Genomic DNA, 18,302 nt, shown 5'->3' on the forward strand with positions numbered 1-18,302 from the left:
TTTTATTATCTATTGCTCAATATGGCTTTCTTTCCTTTATCAGCACACTGTTTATGCTGTTCCCAGGGTAATGGTAAATGGCCTGTATTTGTATAGCGCTTTACTAGTCCCTAAGGACCCCAAAGCGCTTTTACACAACCAGTCATCCACCCATTCACACACTGGTGATGGCAAGCTACATTGTAGCCACAGCCACCCTGGGGCGCACTGACAGAGGCGAGGCTGCCAGACACTGGCACCACCGGGCCCTCTGACTACCACCAGTAGGCAACGGGTGAAGTGTCTTGCCCAAGGACACAACGACCGAGACTGTCCAAGCCGGGGCTCGAACCGGCAACCTTCCGATTACAAAGCGAACTCCCAACTCTTGAGCCACGATCGCCCCTGTGTAGTCTCTCTGAATCTACACAGATCTGATTTGGGACATACAGGATTAATTCCTGTCACTAACATTAGTTACTTAAAAAGAAAAATAATTCAAAACTCCCCACCTTGGACATTTGTTGTAGTATGGCTTCAAAACGCTAGTATTCAGTATAGCACAGGATACTAACATAAAAAAATATTTGGTTATGTCTTATTTTACTTCATTTTTGCACATTCAGTGACTTACCAGTGTAATTTAGACAGCCATCCAAGGCAAATAATGAAGGATTTACAGCAGTTTTCGATTTTGGAGCGCCTTACATGTGTTCTGTTTCTAATACATGAGCAGATTGTTCAGTCAAAGAGGTTAATACAGCTTTTTCACTCTCTCACACTCACCAAACAAACATGCAGACATGAACAGCTGCAGCTTGACCTTGATGAGGCGATATCAGACGTATCTGTTATTGCTGGTGTTATATGTTGGTGTTGTGACTGCAACATCGTAATAATGTTCATCCAGGATCAACATAGCAAATGACCAGTAACATGTTTTGATGTTATAGCTTTGGAAGGGGAAGGAAAAGGGGGAGGGAAGGGGTGCCTTTGTTTATATAAAACTGTTTTCTGGAACAAATGGTTAGCATTTCAAGTACTTTGTTAATTTATGCAATATAACAAATGAATTATCAACCTAGCTTGACAGTATAAAAACAAGTTAAATAGATTTAAATTAAAACTAAACCGCCTGCGAATGTATGACAAAACATTCAGCTGAAAATTACATTTCTGTTATATTTTTTTTACATTATTTTTTATCTTTTATTTTATTTTATTTATAGTACCACCCATCTATTGACCAGACTATTTTGTGTATATTTGTACTTGTGAAGAACAAAATCAGATAAGAATAAAGACCACATCATGTAAATGATTGGGAGGCTAGATTTAACACTGATGATGGTCATGGATATTTTGTGGTTAGGGTAAATGAGGAAATGAACATAAGTTCAGCTAGCATTCTCTGAAGTAAAGAAAGCATAGCATTTTGTACATGCTGCTGCTGTTAAACAGAAGGTCAAAGCTCGGGTAGCCAGATGCTTGAACACTTGTTTTAGTTCAGGGAGAACAGAGTTCACAACTCGCTGTGGCAGACCGGTGGGATCACCCTTCATTCAAAGGCAGCGCCGCTGCACTGGTACCAGCTTTAGGGTTCGCCTGGTGGTCACGTGACTTTTTTCGCGTGGTGAAGCGAACCGTCGGTACAACATCTCGCTTCGATACATCTGCTCGTGAAGTCGATACCGTAGCTTGTCGGAGAAGTTTGCTTCTAGCGTGACACTGCAACTCATTTCTAATGTGAGAAGTTTCAGTTAGCCAGCTAGCTGCAGCCAAGCGTCAGTGCCTTAGAGAAGTCTCGTGGCAGACTAACTTTACGTGACGGGAGATGAACAAAAAAATAACGAAATCACCCGGTGATACTTTTTTCCACATGATAGCAGCTTGACGCTGTTTTTTTTCTGTGGACTGTAAATTGCATTGACGGGACTTGCCTCGGTCGGTGGGTCCCGGGCTGCTACGATGTGTGTCCGCTGCTCCACGAAGCTTTGCTGGGGAAGTGAATCTTTCACCGGATGATGGACAGGAACTACCCGAGCTCCAGCTTTGCGGACGCGCTGGCTCCACCAGCACAGACCGTAGCTTCGTGGGCCTATGACCGCGGCTCAGCTACTATCAAGCCAAGGTAAAAGATGAAGGAGAGGGCGGGTCACCTTCCGAAGGAAATTTCGGTGATGGAGGGCCTAGCTTTGCTTTTGGAGAAAAGTGCACAGGTCCTTGCGGTTGTCGGGAACACTGGGAAAAATGGTTAAATGTCACAGACGCTGACTTGTCAGTGGTTTCTTAGCCGTGCGTTACTTTTTTCCCACCTTGCTAATTTTTGCTAGCATATCGTGCTTTCAGCACGAGCACACACAGAGTCAGTGAACACAAACTACACAAGATAATTGCTTTATATCTCTACAATAAGGTGGTCATCTGGGTATCCTAAAGTAGCATTTAATCGTTGTGTTTTCTTCAACCACAGGTGCTCGTCAAAGGTAAAACGAGAGACAACTAGCAACCGAAGCTAGTTACTATATAACAGTTACAACACTTCAAATTAGTAATTTTCTTTGCTGTGGCGACATGTCCACATTTTTGTAAATCTGTGCTTTTGTTCTAGTAACGAAAGCTTGAGGTCCTTCGTTATATATAGTCCGTGTAACCACAGAACTTGCAAAAGCTGTTGAGGTCTTAGTTCGTGACTTATGACTGATGTGTTATAGTTTGTTCTAATTTGCTATAAAGAGGGGCCATCCTTCATGGCAACATTGTTTTATCTGGTACAAATAAGCTACATTGTTCTCACAAGCGGAACAAAAGTAACAGTCTTCGTAGAACAGATAAACAAAGAGTATAAATTAGCCTGTAAAAAAAAAAAAAGACTGTCATGTGCTGGATGGCAAAAAATGTAATAATTATGAAAATCAAGTGGCTATGATAAATAATGAAGTAAATTATTGTGGCTGATCTCTGCTTCAGAAAATCTAAGATTACACCAGTTTGTCTTATTTTATGACCTAAATAAAATAAGATAGTGGCTGCTGATTAGCAGGGATGTTTCCATTCTGAAATCTAACTCATCAGAGTAACATGGTAATTAGCATGTTGTGTGTTGCACTTGTTGTTATTGATTCTAAAGTGTAAAAAGAAACTAGCAAAGATGAGTAGGGAAATAATCTGGTGTGTGCAACTGTTGAAAGGAACAGATGAGGGAAGAGGCCTTCCTTAGCTTGCTTCATCCACCAGTATTTACCTTTAAGGCAGCACTTTAGCTCAAGCCAAACTGCATCTGATTAGCTGGAGAGCAAAAATGTCATACGTCAGATTTTAAATAAACATCCCCCCAAAAAAGATGGATAAAAGTTACTTGACCAGTCTATTTATTGATGACTTTTCACACCATTTTTACATCCAAATGTTCACACCATCCAAATGTTTACAAGATATAAATGCCTTACTCGCTTAGCCAAAATGGTTGCTAAAGAATGAAGTGCCTCATGTTATACAGCAAAATGTCAAATGACATTCCTAAGCAAACAAATTTTGACAAATCAGTGTCCTGTATTGTTATATAATTGTTGTTAGCATTTGCGGTGGTCTCTCGGACTAGCGTTTTTCCATAACAGACAAATAGCCACGAGAACCCTTGAAACAATAATACATTCATCCAAGAAATCTTTTGGACGGTTTTACCACACTGGTGATTGGTATTGTTTACTCTACATGACACATACACAACTTGGGTTGCTATGTTTTGTTATAACTATAATACAGAGAGCTGCAGTTTTCTTCCTGTGCAGAGAAAGTGAGTCTACTGAATTTGTCGACAATAAACTGACAAAACTTTACAGACTGATTACTTGATCTTGCTTGCTGTGCATGAAGAGCAATTCACAGTTACTTTAGAAATATTCATACATCTTCACTTTTTGCATAGTTAAGATGGTGAAGAGCTGTGTATAAATCAGACTATGAGTATAACAGTTTCAGTGTTTCCTTGAGCACAGCCATCCCAATCATTTCTAAAAGGAATATATATCAGGATATTTTTGACTGTTGTCTCTTATGCTAGCCTGATTAGCCAGTCGAGTAAACCTTGATCAAGGAGATACATTTAGCAATTTTATTGCAGCCATCTTGGCAGCACTCCATCAGTCACAGCATGTCATAACTTTGTCAGTGTTTAATGTTAATTTGTGAATAAGAGTGGCAACTTTATTATAAGTGTTTCAAGAAGAAAAAACTATAAATGCTTATTTTAATCCACTGTATATACTCATATTTGACTTGGTTGTGCACTGCTGTTTGTAGAGATGATAGTTCTAATGAATCCCCTACATTTGTTTGTATATGCAGCCCCAGTTACGGTGCAACATACCTTGATGCCGAGCTCCTCCAGCGGCAAAGCTACACTACGACACACCAGCTTCCCACGTACACTACATCACATATTCCTGTTGCAACAGGTGAGTTATGGCATTATAATGAAATATTGTTTTAAAGTGACCAGTTTTACCAGGTAATATGTATTCATGCAGAAATTTTTGGTTTAAGCACAGACGCATCTTTCTCTTCCTCTTTTGAATGTCAGGAGCACTAGAGTCAAACAGTAGTACTCCAGAGACCTCAATCATGAGCTTCCTTTCAGCCATGGAGTCGAGAAGCCTTCAGGCTGGTCCTGTTAGTGCCTCATTGCTTTCTCCTTATAGACCCCCATCATGGCCTGCTGGTGAGAACACATCAATCTTTCAATCTTAGTTATATTATTTAAAGAAGAAATCATTAAGTATAGAGAGAATGTAACACGCCATACTCTGAAAACCATGCCCACGAGATTGGGGAAAAATTTAGACCCTAAAGTGTGCAACCAAATGTTGGAACGGTGAAAAAACTACTCTTACTAGCTAAATATATTTGGTTTCACTATGTGTAGGGATTGTTTTAGCAACCTTAGCTGTTAGAAACTGAACGTTGTCTATATTTGTAAGCTGCTGTAATCTGATAAGGCACATGCAAGTGCAGTAATATTACTCTTCGCTTTTAACTTATCCATGAAAAAACACATGCTGCATAGATAGCCATGCAGTGTCAGGATCTTTCCATTTTCCCATTACTCTTGCTCATAGTGCTTCAAGTCTTATTGACAGTATCCATTTTTGTCTTATAAAAAGCTCAGTTTCAAAGTTCTGTAGTTCTTCAGCTTATAAAAAGCTCAGTTTCAAAGTTCTGTAGTTCTTCAGCTTATAAAAACTCAGTTCTGCATTCTTTGCCCTGTTGGTAGTGCATGCTACACAGCAGCTTTTAGGTGTTTTTCAGTTCAGTGCTAGCAGGTGAATCTCACAAGGAGGCCCTTGGATCTCACAAGGAGGCCCTTTTTGTGCAATGTAAAGTCAATAGAAACAATTGCACAATTTTCTTTTTCTCCAATTTGGGTGGGACCTAAATGCACTCTGTAAGCATCAATTTGTCACTATTTCACAAATTGCTTAGAAGCTTAGGACACAACTTGACTTTGCACCACCATCAATTCTGCTGGCTACATTGTTACATGTATACAAGTACTACAGATAGATTATTGTAATGCTCTCTGATCTGCTTTGGTAGACAAATTGATATATGTGATGACACACTTTATAAATTACCTTTAGCATCTTTTTTTGTGAATCAAGAAAAACTTGCATGGATACAAAATATTTGTCCAGCTCTGTTTCTCAATTCATCTCACTAATAGAGCAAACAATGTTTGTATGTATGTCTGTTCTTCACTTTTCTCCTGAGTGTATTGCTGAGGACCTGTGTAAGCGTTTGATGTTTATGGAAAGGTGATAACATTTTAATGCCTTCTTCCTGTTGCAATTCAACCACTGGCCACACTACATTACTGTTCTAGCACCCTGCCAGGTCTTTGTTAATATATGCTAGTAGAGACCTTGCACTGTGTACCTATGGTCCAAAGGCTGAGAATGATTAAAATGAAATATGTTGGGGGATGTTGGCATTTCAGATTTTGTATTACCTTTTGCACATGAATTTTGTTTATTATGAAAATATTGCATGTGTAAGATGCTTGTACTTATGTTCTGTGTGTGTGTGGTTTCCATGCAGGTGCCAACTCCTCGACCACAGAACTATATTTGACGGGTGCCCTGCCTTCTACAGCTACTTTCCCCTCTACACCTGCGCTTTCATCCTGTCAGCACACAGGTGCCTATCCTACCAGGAGTTATGCCACCAACCCTTCCCTGACTCTCCAGGATCCTGCCTTTAGCACTTCTACCAATGGCCTGTTTTCTCACCAAGATCCCCTCCTGCATCTTAAGTCTAACCAGACTGTGCTTCCCACTGCCTTGGCCTTCAATCATCTTTCTGCCTCTGTTCTGGGCTCACCGCTCCCTGTACAGTCCTCCACTTACCGCTCAGCCCAAGAGTCTGCACCCCACCTCCTGCAGCCCCAGTTTAGCCTCTTACCTTCTACCCTATCTGCCACTCATAGTGCGAATCAGCCATTTGGGGCGACAGTTTTCTCAGGCTCTATTGAAAGAGCCCTTCAGCGTGAATGTAGTGTGATCAAACACCACCAGAGGCCTTCTAGTATCCATATAGCCTCAGAGCAGTTACCTAGTTCGGAGCAGTCCTTACAGGGATATTTCGGTTCAGGCAGCGAAGCGGATGTATCCTACCAGCAGGAACCATCCCATCAGCCCTCCGTGTCCTGCAACCCCTCCACAGGAGCAGATTCCTCTCAAGGAGTCAGTGGTTCCCTACAACCCAAAACAGATTGTACAACACAAGTATATTCATCCACTTCGCTGCAGAAGACGAATGAATGTTCTTCCAAACTAGCTCCACAGCCTGCAGGAAATGAAGAGATGCACTCTCAGAACCTGTCAGCGGGGTCTCCTGAGCGTTATTCCTCCCCTGGACTGAAGCAAAACTCTGTGATTATTAACCAAGAGGCAGTCCAGCTGTCTAGCCTAATTTCCAACACTTTATCTCAAACTTATATCACACCTCATACACAGTCACAAGCCTCCAATTCCACTTCCGACAAGCTCTCCTCCCTTTATGATACTCTCCCTTCACTCTCCAGCCAGTCTGACAATGTGGCATCCATTAGTCAGTCTCTTGTTTACTCATCTACTCCTGGGCTGAACCAAGAGCAGGGCATCCAGTATGGAGCCCAAGTACAGAGCTTGTGTCAAGGAAATCTGTCTGAGAGTTATCCCACATCCCACTCGCAGGGTGCCTCAAATGTGATTTATACTTCTCAATCACAGGTGCAGAATTCAGTGACCCAGTCTCAAAGCTTTATCACGGGAGAATCCCTTAACTCTTCTTTCCCACCCACATGTGTACAGAGCCTGCCCACATCATCTACAGTGGACTACACCCTCATGCAGGCCTCCGTGGGAGGCAAAACACACGACACTCTGTCCCACCAGCAGCACTCACAACCCAACACATATGTTTTGTCTGCACCTTTGCCTACCTACTCTTCAGCGGCTCAAGCCTTACAAAATAACATAACCTCCATACAGGACATAAAGCCAACATATGGCAAACAAAAACTTGAAGAGGTGCCTCTCCAAGGCCTCGAGGCTCTGCGGCAGGTCTCCGTGGAGGCCTCCATAACATGTAACAGTATAGTTTCCCATAACAATGTCATCTACGTTGTTTCAAAAATGGATGATCACCCTAAAGCACAGAGTGTTATTCGAAGCAGTTCACGTTCTGATGACCAGATTATGGGACTACGTCATGTAAATACAGTGCCGGTAAAGGATGAAAGAATGGGTTCTCTAAGCCAACAGCACATTCATTTAACTAGTGCCAATGGTCATGAAACTTCTAACACAAAAACTACAGACTCCACCATTGAATCCTCACATATACCCCTGTGCTCAGAGCCGCTCAAGCAGCATCCTCTCCAACTTGAATCTGCTGAGGCACAGCAACAGAATCAACAGAACCATAACCAGACTCAGGCTTTAGCAGCCCACACCCAGTTTATTGCTATTCCCAGTGCTCAGGTTCATCCTGAGACCAATCAAGTAATTTTGCTCCAGCAGCCAATTTTGAATAATAGTCAGAACACATCAAAGGTGATTCCAGTGCAAGCTATTCAATCGGGACAAGGCCTTGGCCCTGTTCATGTCCAGTATCTTCAGATGGACCGAGACCTGCTGGGTCCAAGTGTTACAGAAACCCAGAGTCAGCAGGGCACAGTAGTGTCTGAACCAAGCTCAGAATGTCCTACGTCTAAACATCACTACAGCCAGTTGACAAATCAGCAGTCAAGCGATGCCAAAAACCACTTTGCTGTCAACTCTATTTGTTTCTCTGACTCTATTCTACTTCCAGATGACAGGAATATTTTGTCAAATGTTGATGACATCCTCGCTGCCACAGTAGCTGCCTGTGGCGTGTCACCACAGGACTTTGTCAAAGCTACATCCTCTGCTGAGGCTGATATGGCAGTGATGGCAAGTCCTATTGATTCCAAAGGTCACTTCCAGACTGTTGATTTAAGACACATGTCACCTAGTTTCTCTTCAGCACAACAGCCAATTATCACTAACACTATCTCCCAAACCATCACCATGACATTAAACGGACCACAGATGACAACAGACTGTCAGGGTGGATCTGGTACCCACAACAACAATAATGAGCTTCATGCTAATGGAGACATAAGGTGCTCTGACAATAACTATCACTCAGCTGGGCAGGTATACGACTCCTCAGGTCCCCAGAATAGAATTCAAGGGAATGCAAAGTGTATTAAAACTGATGATGGACTCATGGAAAGTCCAAATGGTGAGGACTTTACCAAAAAGAAGGCTCGCTCTAAGTCATTGACTAAAACAGGCAGTCACAAAGAGGATGGTGGACTGGCCGGACCAGCCAAACGTAGTGGGCAGACCAAGCGGCAAAACTCGAGGGGTAGTGATGTGAGCTCACCATCTGCGGCACACGGTTTATATGATGGTTGTCCACAGCAGGAGAGAATCAGGCAAAAGATTCGTGAGGTGGAAGAGAAACAACCAGAAGTCAAAACTGGCTTTATTGGCTCCTTCCTAGACTTTATCAAGTCTGGGCCCAAACAGCAATATTCTCCAAGTCCAACACGAACAATTAATCGCCCTAGAAAGGCTTGTACCTCATCCAAACAGTGTACTATGCCAGCTTTGCCCCCAAAACTGCCAACTTTGCCCACGCCCTTAATTCCCCAGGACAGTCCAGCAGTAAACTCCCAGCAGAAACGTCTTGATGAAGATCTACAGAAGAACTTGGAGACCCTGCCATCATTCAGCTCTGATGAAGAAGAGAACACTGGAAAGAACCAGGCTCTGAGGAACAGCATCAGCTCAGCTCTCTCAGCTCTGGATGAATCTTCAGATCGGAAAACTAGGACAGGTAATCACACTCTGTAGCATATGGTACATGCTCAGTAAATAAGTATAATAACCATGCCCAAAAATGCCAGGGTATTGATGCTAATGAAGCGATAGTAAAGAAAGAAACAACCAAATTAAACTGATGTTTAAAACCAGCAACTAGGTTAGTTGGATCCCATTTGTATTTTTTCCTGTATATTGTTATAGAAACCTGTAAAACATTGACATTCTGTAACAGTGTGTATCTCATGCTCGAGACAGAAGTATTGTTTGCCTAAATACAAGACAGTGAACATTGAACTTTATTCATTTTCCTTTTTCTGTCTGTGAATTTGTGCTTCTTCAGATAATCAGTTTCAAGGTTTGATGTTGAAGCCAGAAGAGGTTCCCAGCATGCCCCACGCTGTCACCGACAGTGCGCCTCCCGTGACATCCTGTGTGCTGCAGGTACCCACTCCTGCACAGACAACAAACGCAGCCTCAGGAAAGACTGTTTTTGCAGCAACAGAGGAGTCCAAAGAGACACCACCTGGCCAGTTGGCTATGCCTTTAAAGAGTGTAGCCATGGCAGGACTCACTGATGAGGAGCTGTCGGACAGCGGAGGAGAAGGAATGTATCGTGAGAGAGACGAGTTTGTTGTCAGGAATGAGGATATCGAAAACCTAAAGGTACGGGAAGTGAAATGAATGCTTGTAACACTTGATATGGGCAAAATTGAAAGTGTAGCACAGGTCAAAATGTTTATAATATAACACTAGCATTTCAAAAGTAAGCCTTGATGCAATGCAGTGTAACTTAATTTAATTCCTCTTCAATTGTAAGTGATAGACTTAAAAAAAACTGCTTCCACATACTGAAGCCTATTCTGCATTGTGCTGTGTTTCTCTGTTTAGGTGACAATGAAAGCAGGCAGTGAGCCTCCAGCCATCTGGAAGGTACAGAAGGCTCTGCTGCAGAAATTTGTGCCTGAGCTGAGGGATGGAAAGAGAGTCTTCTCAGCTACAAACAGTGTAAGTAGACTATGCATATATAGTTTGATTATACAAATTAGTTTTGTCAACTAACACTTTCTTCTTGTCCGTTTAGTATCTTGGGTACTTTGGTGATGCCAAGACAATGTACCAGAGGGTGTATGTGAAATTTTTGGATACAGTTAACAAAAGGGAATATGTACGAGTTTGTAGTCAGAAGCCACGCTGCAAACCCATGAACTCACTAAGGTAAGTGTAGACTACTGGCTCCTATAATTCATAATAGATTTTTCTGAGTTATCTCAGCTTTTTTTTTTTTTGTCACACAGGGGTTTTCAGGTGAAAACTTTGCTGGGCTTGACAGCCACTCCTACAGTTTTCCAAAACCAAAAGCCCAGACCCAAACAACTTAAGCCAAGAGCAGAGCCTCCACCAAAAAAGAGGAGGAAATGGAAGGAGGAGTTTTCACCCACTGCCTCTGGATCATCTGCAGAAGAAGGAGGCGAAGAGGATGGTAAAGAACAAGTTTAAGTTTTTAAGGAACTCTAGTTTGTTGTCTAGATTTTGTCACACTCTCACTGCCCTTCGATGCCTCCTGTGTGTTTTATCTCTCTCCCGTACACACTCAGAGTTAAACCCTCCGCTACCGTTTGCTTCCCGATTACTCAACACACGAACCATGAAAGAGACATTCAGGAGCTTCGTGGAACTGCTTATCAGTATTGCCTTAGATGAAGATGTAATGACAGCACTTGAAAGGGCAAATGGTGAGCAAGATACTTTTTGGACATTGTTCTTAGTTAGATTGGCTTAACGGTTTAGGATCCCTCACATCATTGCTTGCTGACTTTTCTTTTGTCTCATCCATTTCAGATGAATTGCTGCTGCCACATATGAAAAGAGTGGATGGAATGATCACTGACAACAGAAAACGTTTACTTCACAAACTACACATAGAGCAGGTGTTGAAGGTGAGTGTGGAAATGAAGCTGCACATAAATGTAGATTTGTGTTGTCTTGATGCATGCGCAAGGTAAGGAAATCCCCCAAAATATCCAGAAGAACAGAATACATTTCTTTTAGGGTCGATTTGTGTTCTAGTCCCATGGGCGCTGAAAATGGTGGATGTGTACCGTATCATGCAAAGGTCGCGAGCCACCAACCATTTTTAGAGGAATGTTTCTTTTGTTTGTTGAAGACATGTAACACTGCCCTATGAATCATTCAAGGATATACCTAACTCAAGGGAGGAACCGGTGTTGTATCTGCACATAACAGACAACAAAGAACTAGTTTTAATTTGTGTCTTCAGGCACCTTGGTACTGGCTGACTATCCAAAAAAAGATACATTTATACATTAAGAAAAGGAAAAACAAATCCAGCAAAGTCCTGACACAGAAGAGATACATCTGACTCATCAAAACAACAGTTTAACAGTGTCTGTAGTAAGGGTGTCAAATATAAGGCCTGGGAGCCAAATTTGGACCTGCAAAGATCCAAATTCAGCCAGTTGGTTGACTTTGGAAAATGTGAATGAGGGCATAATTCTTTGTCATTTTACAGCTTTTCTTACCCATAAAGCTCTCCTTCATGGCCATTCACAGTACACCAAAATAATTCAGTTTTAGAATTCTGTCATTTCCCACATTAGGGTTAGCTGAGTCATGCTGTCAGATTTCTTTCATTTACTACAGTAGCATTTCTTTACCATGTAGGGAAAACTGAGACATCATGTTGAAATTGCACTTTTTTGTCTTTATATTAAGACATCTCATTGATTAAATGCATATTTAAACTTTTTACATTGACAGAAATGGGAATTTCACCAGTCTGGCCCACATAAGATCTAAAGTGGGCTGTTTGTGGCCTGCAATATAAAATGAGTTTGACCTCCCAGGTCGACAGCCATCTATAAAACATGGTGGAGGCACTGTCATGATTTCGGACAGCATTTCAGCAAGTGGTCGTGGTGATCTTTTAAAGGTTTTTGGAATTATGAACACAGAAAAGTAGCATTAGTTTTTGATCCACCATATAATTGTATGATGTGTAACATCTTCATGTTTTCAGTATGACAATGATCCCAGTCAGTCATCAGTTGGTAGCCAATGAGCATGTTGACTCATTAGTTTCACTGTCGGAAACCCTCCTCTGGCTTCACTTCTGGTTTCGCATGAGTAAGATAGTAATGGCAAAATGCAAATGTTTTACTTCAAAAGTTTTGAATATGCGTTCTAGATCTACTTTCATTGCAATAGGAAAATAAGCATTAAAGGATCTTTACTGCACTGTGTGAACCTAAGTAACTTGTGTTCTTTAGGCAGCACTAGACAGCTTCCCAGAGATCTCAGTGGTGACTGAACTGAAGAAGGATGGGGAAACACCAGCCTTCAAAGTACGTCTCAGTGGACGTGCCTACAACAAGAAAACTATGAAACCCCAGAAGAGCCCCAACACTATGCCTCAGGTAATTGTACTTCTAATGTCTGTCCATAAGAGGGCGCAGGTTCACCGTTTGTTAATCTTTAGGTTTGCTGAGCACTGAAGCGACTACCTCCTGCTCTCATGCTGTTTGACTAATATAAAAAAAGAAATATACTAATTATTCAAATTTTTTTAATTATGTTTCCCTCTTTTAGGAGTATGCAGTAGACCAGCAGAAAACTCAGTGGTTTTCTCTATACCATTCTTTGCAGCATTACAAGTACCACACATACCTCATGTGTAAGGATGAGGTAAGACAATGTGTCTAGTTTCTACTGAATGCATAAAGCTGTTTTGTTTAGTTTTAGATTTTTTTGTGAGTTCTGTAAATATTATTTTGCAGATTTAACGTCACTTGCTTACTTCCACATGGAATTTATTTGAATTAATTGTATTTTATGCTCTGTTTGTGGTGTTGTCCTTCAGATTGCATCTCTGCGGGTGCAGGCAGGGGACCTGGGGCAAGAGGAGACTGTGCAGAAGTGTCTGCAAAACGGGGCTTGGGTAGAGGGGCTCTTTGATCGCTTTGGAGAGCTAATCAATCAAGTGCAGCAGGCCTGCAGATGAAAGCCTTTAACATGCTTGGTTTAAAAAAAAGTCCAACTTTTGAAAACCAGAAAATGCCTCCAGCTCAAAATGTGACCGAGAAGGATGGAGTGAGTCTCTTCTTCAAGCGCAGGGTGTTTCGGATCAACTGATTTGCCTGTTAAAGACTGTTGGGAGACTGTGGAGTAAAAGTGGCACGAGTGCAACAGTGAGACACACAGTGTTTATCACTGCATCCCAGCAGAAACCTGGAACTTCATCAACAGAGGACAAGAACTTTGTTCTTGGGAGCATTTTGGAAGGCTCCCACCTAGTACTTCTCCTAGTCTTTGTAGGTTTTTATAGTTAAAAGCCCACTTTTATGGGCTTTTCCATAGATTTATATTCTTTTTAATTTTTTTCTTTTTTAAGTTAAATGCCAGATCATGACCAGATTGTATGCACAATATAGAAGGCAATCAGCACAGGAAGTAGAACACAGCAAATACACAAGCAGAGCAAGCCTTTGTCAATCTTTTAAGTAAGCTCACATGCAAAGTTGATCTGTTGTTTTGTTTAAAAAAAGAACTATACATTATATATAACTATAGTTATATACTGTTTGCAAAACATCACATTTGTAATACGGTGCCAGCTTATATATATGTATAATGTACATTTTGTAAAAGGAAAAAAAAAAAGGAGAAAAAAAATAGCAGGACGTTGGAACAGCAGCAAATCTCTCTTTAGCAGCTACATAGTGCGTCTATACTATAGTTTAACATTTGTGTTTCAAGCCAACCATTTGCTTATAGGAAACATCTTTGATTGGAATCAATGCAGTTCCAGTACTGCTTTTTATTAATCTTTTTATTAATCTCAGACATTGTTACCTTGGCTTATCTATGGGTAAATGAATGCAAATGAATTGCTTTACAGACATAGCCTACATTTTATGATAAAAGTATATATTTTCACAGAAGAAAATGGTTATTTCTAAGACACGTTTTGATTATCTTTTCACAGTTTTCCAGAATTTACTCTAAGTCATTTATTTTATTCTGTCAAAAATAATCTTGTTCTTAAAAGATGCAGTTTGTAAATAAAACACTGCATGTATTAGGTATGTGTTTTTCTAGGATATTTTTTTGCCAGGAACTCCGTGAGATTTTTTTCTGGAATCCCATTTTTCAGAGCAATTATTTCTAAAAAAAAAAAAAAAAAAAAAACAGGGTGTGAGGTGCATATATAAACACTGCCTTTATTTTGGAATCTGGATTTTCTTGGGTGAATACCTTCTGAGACTGATTACAATCTGAATCAATGAATTTTCATAGAATCCCTACAGACACGTCACATAATGCCACCATTGCATTTGGTCATAGTTTGGGAAGATTGCAGCAGGACTAACTAGGCATGTGACACCTTTTTATCTGTTTTTGCACAATCACCAAACCACATGGGGACTTTTCTGCAGTGTTGCCGTAATATTATAGAATAACCAAATACGATTTTTTTCTTTTTTGACTAATGTTTGATCAAAGTCGATATAAGGAGATTGTGTTTTATTATCAACTGTAACCTTTTTAGAACATAGATGTACTGTTTTCAGTTTTATTTGTAACTTTGCTATAACAGGGGCCAAGTGCTACATTTAACATATTTGAAATGTTAATCAGACAGAAGAGCCCAGCAGAAAAAGTTACAACAGTCTTGCTGCAACCAAATAGTCTGTATGGATTTTTCAGCGTAGCCAGTCACAGTTTGCTTCTCAGCTTCCTGAGGGGTCTGGTTATGTTAGATTTCTCTTGCTTGTTGGAAGTGTGCTGTTAATATTGGCTCACATCTTCCATGAGGACACAACGAAGTGAGAAACTTGCCATGTTGCTCGCCCACAGTGCTCTCGTGACCTGAACTTTTCACATATTTATGGGTGGCTGACTTTGTGTCGTCTGAAAGAGTCTCTGGGCTGTTGAATAAAATATGACTGTCCAGCCAGACCAGTCACAATGCAAAAAAATGACTGGCAATCCCCAAAAAACAAAAGTGTCTCTGTACTTCACTGACTGCACTGTGAGGAAAGCCACTGTCCTCTGTCCTTTGGAGTTGGAGAGGCTCGGGGGTGGAGGACAACTAGTCAGGCAAGCGTTTGGGATTCCATTACGGGCACAACGGGTAGGGAGAGATACTGAGCGTCTGCTCTCCAGATGAAAAGCATATGAATTTTAATGCACTGCATTGTTCCATGTGTGGGAGACAGACTGGAGGCACCCCCGAGGCAGCATGAGAATGTGAGAAGGGCACAGAAACGAGATGGCTGTGTGCTGCGTAAGGCTGCATATCACTGACAGTCTTGAGGTTAGAAATAAATGTCTCTTCGTGAAACCTGATGCACTGAGTGTCGATGATGATCTAGTTTAAAATCAGACCTGTCGTGTGTACACGTGCAGGGTGAAAAGTAGTTATCTGTTGCAAGTAGAGTTACCAATTTGTATTTGCTGCAGCTGGAGTCTTCTACTGACAAAGTCAAGATCTGTATTTGGGCGTTTGTTAGCAATTAGCAAAAAATACAACTACGTTTTTATTTACGGTCAGTCTTGAAATATTTGTTCTTTACTTAAGGTTTTCCACTTTTGCTGCTGTAGTTTATGCTGGGTTTTACTCGACTGCAGCACTTCAAAAGTTGTCTAACACTTACATACCATTGTGAGACGTTTACATACATTCACGGGCATTAATACTATGGTAATTTGAGGCTTTTAATCATTTTTGAACTGTTCTTTTTCTAGAGTGGAATGATTGTACAGCCTACATTTTTAATGAGTTTGAAGGATTTTCTCTAATCCACACAGGGTCAAAAGTAAAGATACAGGCTCAAATAAATACATACAAGCCCAATGATATTTAGTTAAATACCACTTAGAAAGTTGCACCTCGCCTAGACCTTCCAAGGTGTTTTACAGGTTGCCATCAACAAGCGTTTGGCGTAAATCTGCCTCGATAATCTGACCAGAGTTCATCTTTATTGGTCGGTCTCCCGGCACAGACGTGGCTTTAAAGCATAGTCCCTAAATTTTCAATAAAGTTGAGGCCAGGGCTTTGAGAAGGCCATTCCAGAAGCTTAATGTTAGCCTGCTCTATAAACCAGTTTTGATGTCTAAGTTCCAACCATCTTGCCGTTGACTTGAGGTGAATTTCAAGACTTTTGGAGTAGTTCTTCATTATTCTTTATTGTACCAGTGCCAATTGTAGCAAACCAGCTCCAGACCATGGTGCTACCACCACCATGCTTGATCGATGGTGCAGTGTTTGTAGGTTTGAAAGCTTAATGTTTCCTCCTCCAAACATACTTCTTGTCATTGTGACCTAAAGGCTTAATCTTTGTCTCAACTGACCATAAAATGTTTCTTCAGAAGGGATTTAACTTGTCCACGTGCATGGCTGTAAATTTCATCTTGGAATCTGCAGTTGTTTAGTCATTCTAAGAGACCTTCCCAACTTGTGTAAATCTAATATTCTCCTATTATAGAATACAGTTCAAGGTTAAATATTAATCCAGCACTATCTTCTTCTTGTTGTTCTGGAACAAGTTTGGCTTGTTTGGAAGAGTTGCCAGGAGAAAGCCCCTTTTTGTTTAAAAAGTACGTGGCCACACAGCTTAGGTTTGCAAGTTGTATCTGAACAAACCACAAGAGCTCTGTCATACTGTTCTTTGAACAGATGAGACAAAGTGGAGATGTTTGGTGAAAATGTCCAGTGCCACGCCCGGCGAAAACCAAACATGGCATACCAACACAAATACAAAGTGCTGTAGAGTCGAATGTGAACACATCTGTCCCAGAACTAAAGTTTGCTGAAACTGGGTCATGCAACAGGACAATGATCCCAAGCACAGTAGGAAATCTACAACACAATGGCTGAAAATTTAATGAATCAAGCAGCTGCAATGGTCTGGTCAAAGAAAAGACATCAAACTGATTCAAAGGCTGTGATGGGATCTTGAGGAAGCTGTGAATAAACAAACCTCAATGAACTGAAGGAACATCGTAAAGAAGAGTGGGGTCAAATTACTCCCGAGATGAGGCACTGATAAAATTGTACAGAAAACAATTAAAGTTATTTCTGCTGAATGTGGTTCAGCAAGCTACTGAATCGTGGGCTGTACTTAGTTTTTCAGAGAACTGTAGTCGTCTTATTTGAATTAATTTTATTGGAGAAAATTCCTAGGGGATATTTTTGTTATCATCTTACCTGCATGACTGATAAGTGTGAAGGTGAAGGAGAGGGAAATATACAGGAGCTTCCAGGTAATTGGCGAATAACAGAAATGTAAATATTGCTTTGACCTTGCGGGTTAGAATTACTAATGGTGTTAACAAGGGTGCTTTCTCTGTGTCCGTCAGCCATCAGTGCTGGCATAAAACAGGTTTTACTGTTCAGCGCACTCTCAGCACTCTTGTAAACTCTCGTCAGTTTACAAAATACCAGCATATTTGACCGCTATGCATGGGTGAAACCAATTTCACCTGAATGAAAGTATATGTGCTCTTCATATGTAGATGTGTGATCACTGTATAAATCCACAATGGGAGACATGCTTTGCTAACACACATAATGCTTGATATTATACATTCCAAACCCGAGGTACAACAAGTGTTACCAACCAGTTTGGCACTACAGGCATCCCTGGTTTTGTTTTCTTATGAGCCAAGAATGTGAGGCAGGTATTTCGAGACTAAGCGTCATGGGTATTTTGTCAGAAAGACCCAAGACGTGCACAAACCCCCCCCCCCCGGATATAACAAAAGCTGAGGCAGAGACTTGGTGTCAAGCCTGTAAAACATTGAATGTGAAAGTAAACAAGAAAACCAAAATGCATGTGTAAAGCAGCTCAGGTGGATGCATGAATAGGGGGTTCAAACCACATCTGTCTATCTGCGCTTGATTAGAAG

The 18,302-nt window shown here is 41.0% G+C and overlaps 1 protein-coding gene across 2 annotated transcripts; it reads left to right on the forward strand.

Moving 5' to 3' along the window:
* Positions 1-1,622: 1,622 nt before the first annotated feature.
* Positions 1,623-14,333, forward strand: qser1 (glutamine and serine rich 1). Of its 2 annotated transcripts, XM_085371944.1 has the most exons (13): positions 1,623-2,110; positions 4,327-4,436; positions 4,562-4,699; positions 6,076-9,387; positions 9,715-10,037; positions 10,263-10,379; positions 10,456-10,589; positions 10,670-10,854; positions 10,970-11,107; positions 11,214-11,311; positions 12,662-12,808; positions 12,981-13,076; positions 13,252-14,333. In XM_085371944.1, exons 1-13 carry the CDS (start codon positions 2,001-2,003, stop codon positions 13,390-13,392), a joined length of 5,049 nt encoding a protein of 1,682 aa, XP_085228070.1. In that variant the 5' UTR covers positions 1,623-2,000; the 3' UTR covers positions 13,393-14,333. The 2 variants fall into 2 exon arrangements, with proteins under 2 accessions (XP_085228070.1, XP_085228152.1); XM_085372026.1 differs by lacking the exon at positions 4,562-4,699.
* Positions 14,334-18,302: the final 3,969 nt, after the last annotated feature.

Source organism: Diplotaxodon limnothrissa, linkage group LG1, assembly GCF_057381915.1.
Source record: "Diplotaxodon limnothrissa isolate DT_005_m linkage group LG1, D_limnothrissa_male_GT1.1, whole genome shotgun sequence".
Lineage (NCBI taxonomy): Eukaryota > Metazoa > Chordata > Actinopteri > Cichliformes > Cichlidae > Diplotaxodon > Diplotaxodon limnothrissa.